Source organism: Equus quagga, unplaced genomic scaffold (assembly GCF_021613505.1).
Source record: "Equus quagga isolate Etosha38 unplaced genomic scaffold, UCLA_HA_Equagga_1.0 HiC_scaffold_4770_RagTag, whole genome shotgun sequence".
Taxonomy (NCBI): domain Eukaryota; kingdom Metazoa; phylum Chordata; class Mammalia; order Perissodactyla; family Equidae; genus Equus; species Equus quagga.
The window spans coordinates 1-2,422 of record NW_025793871.1 but is presented as its reverse complement, the minus strand read 5'-3'; the positions used below and the strand labels follow the sequence as shown (position 1 = coordinate 2,422).

The 2,422-nt window shown below is 58.4% G+C and overlaps 2 protein-coding genes across 2 annotated transcripts in view; one reads left to right on the top strand and one right to left on the bottom strand.

Moving 5' to 3' along the window:
* Window positions 1–160, bottom strand: part of LOC124232338 (mRNA turnover protein 4 homolog) — a 5,330-nt gene extending 5,170 nt beyond the window's left edge. The window contains exon 1 of the mRNA XM_046649291.1: window positions 71–160. Coding sequence (XP_046505247.1) covers window positions 71–145 — 75 coding nt within the window. The 5' untranslated portion in view covers window positions 146–160. The remainder of the gene's footprint in view (window positions 1–70) is intronic.
* LOC124232339 (aflatoxin B1 aldehyde reductase member 2-like) lies at window positions 113–2,415 on the top strand. The gene is made up of 4 exons (XM_046649294.1): window positions 113–227; window positions 990–1,086; window positions 1,316–1,415; window positions 1,925–2,415. The coding sequence occupies exons 1-4, from the start codon at window positions 210–212 to the stop codon at window positions 2,037–2,039; spliced, it is 330 nt and encodes a 109-aa protein (XP_046505250.1). The 5' UTR covers window positions 113–209; the 3' UTR covers window positions 2,040–2,415.
* The last annotated feature ends 7 nt before the right edge of the window (window positions 2,416–2,422 follow it).

Here is a 2,422-nt window from a genome sequence, read left to right as displayed (position 1 = left end):
GGAGACACCAGGGCAGTCCCAGAGTGGGGTCTGTCGCCAGTCCCCGGGTCCCCCCCTCCCCACTGTTTACCCTTCTTGGTGTCCCGGGCCGCAGTGGGATGTGACCGCTGCCTCCCCTGCAGGGTAAGTTTGTGGAGCTGGGCATCTCCAACTATGCCGCCTGGGAGGTGGCCGAGATCTGCACCCTCTGCAAGAGCAATGGCTGGATCATGCCCACCGTGTACCAGGTGAGGGCCGGGCTGCAGAGGCCTCCGTCTCAGGGCGCCTGCTCATCCCGGGGTCCTTGGGCCCTTCCTACTGCCCCGTGCCATCTACATGGCAGCCCCTCCCCTACTCACAGCCTGTAGGCAGCTCCCAGGTGGCCACAGGGTCATGTGCAAGCTTCTCAGCCTGGCCAGCAGGCACGTGCTTGCTCTGGCCCGGGCTCTTCTTCCCGCCTCCATGGGCCCCTTGTCCATCCCTCCCACTTCCTCGCGCTGCACCTAGCCTGGAGCACTGCCCCCTTGTCCCCTGGCAGAAGTGCTCAGGCTCACTGGATGCTTCTCCCTCTCGAAGCCTTCCCCCACACCCCAGTGGAGCCTGACATGTCAGGCTCTGCTTGTCTCCTGCTCATTCGTTCAGCACACGTTCCTGCAGCTGCTTGGAGCCAGGCACTGGTCACAGAACCTAGCAGTGTGTCGTCATTGCCTCTGTTTTTGAGGATCCCTATCTACACTGTACCTTGCTATTAAATCCTCAGCGTAGGGGCCTTGTCCTTTTGGCTCCTGGATGGAAGTCCCATGTCCAGCCCGTCATCGGTGCTCAGAAATGTTGGCTGAATGAATGAATTTTCCATGGGCACTAGCCCCCTCCCCCACCACCACTAAGTATGTGCCCTGATTGTCAAGGTCCTGGGATTGTTAGGGTCTGACCTGAGGTTCTCCAAGGGACAATTTGGGGTCCCTCCCCTTGGCAACCACACCCTCTCTAGCTGATGCCTCTATGTGCAGGGTGTGTACAACGCCCTCACCCGAAGGGTGGAGACGGAGCTCTTCCCCTGCCTGAGGCACTTTGGACTGAGGTTCTACGCCTACAACCCTCTGGCTGGTACGGGCTGCAGTGGGGCAGGCTCCCCTGGGGGAGGGCGTTCCTGGTCCTGTCCTGTGTCTGCCTACTCCTGACCGGAAATCCAGGTCCAGGACCTGGGAAGCAGGGCGGGTGTGACCAGAGGCTGGGCTGTCCTCCATCCCTCCGGGGTCCCCCACCATCCCCCCCAGTCCAGAGCAGCCTCTGGGCACAGTGCGGGCCAGCAAGTCTGATTGCAGCCTTCCCGTAGGGGGCCTGCTGACCGGCAAGTACAAGTACGAGGTCAAGGACGGGAAACAGCCTGCGGGCCGCTTCTTTGGTCATAAGTGGGCTGAGTTCTACAGGAATCGGTGAGCTGGGGGTCTGCGTCAGTGCGGGAGGTAACCTGGGTCCCCTTAGCATGAAATAGGGAGTCCCTGGGGCTGCTTTCTTGGGGCCTGGACTCCCTTTGCTGCGCAGATTTAGGCCCCTGCATTCCCATCCGTTTTACCGAGCCCCCCTTTCTCTCCCTGAATATTCCTTGTGTCTCTGGGAGGGATTAGGGGCCTCCATGGGGAATGTGGAGCCCTGGGCCTTGTGCCAGGTCTGCAAGCCTGTGTCTCTCCCTGAGAAGACTCCCCCTGCCCACAGCGGGAGGGGACCTTGTATTGGAACCTGGGAACCCTGGGTCGTGCTGCCGCCCCACAACTGGGTGGCCCTGTCTCCTTGGGCCAAGGAGTCTTAGTTTTGTAAACTCTCGGCAATAAAATTGTCCTCAGTGTCGAAAGGGATGGGCGAGCTGCCCTGGAAACAGCGTTCCTCCTTTTTCACTTTCTAAATTCTGAAAAGTTTATCAAAGTAACACAGTGCTTGTTCCCAGGGAATGGCCCCCTTTCCACATGGCGCTTGGCGGGACAATTCTAGACTCTTACAGCTTCCTTCCCTGTGGCATCTTCTCTTTAATGGAGGAGAGCAACAAACCAGGCTTCATGTGAGAGACTCGATGCGAGTTTGTGGAAAGGGCTGCGGGCTTTTGAAGCGGCGGAGTTTGTGATATTTGGAGTCTCTGTGTGTGCACAGCTGTGATTTAAATACTAATCCAGCCCCTGCCTCCTCAAGAGTTGCAGGGAACCACTGCCAGGTTTATGGACCGTCACTGTAAGCAGTGTTTCTCAAGGAGCTTTCACACCACCATCAGATCCAGGCTGATGGTCCCCCACTGCTGCTCGTTAGTTTATAAAGCATCATCAGGTCCGTCATCTCCTCTATGAGTCGCATTCAGTGTATGGTTCTGTCATGGTGCGTGTCCTTTCCTCACTGAGCAGGTGAGAAAAGTGAAGGCAGGTGGCTCCGCCGAGGCCAGAGCCAGCACTGGTCG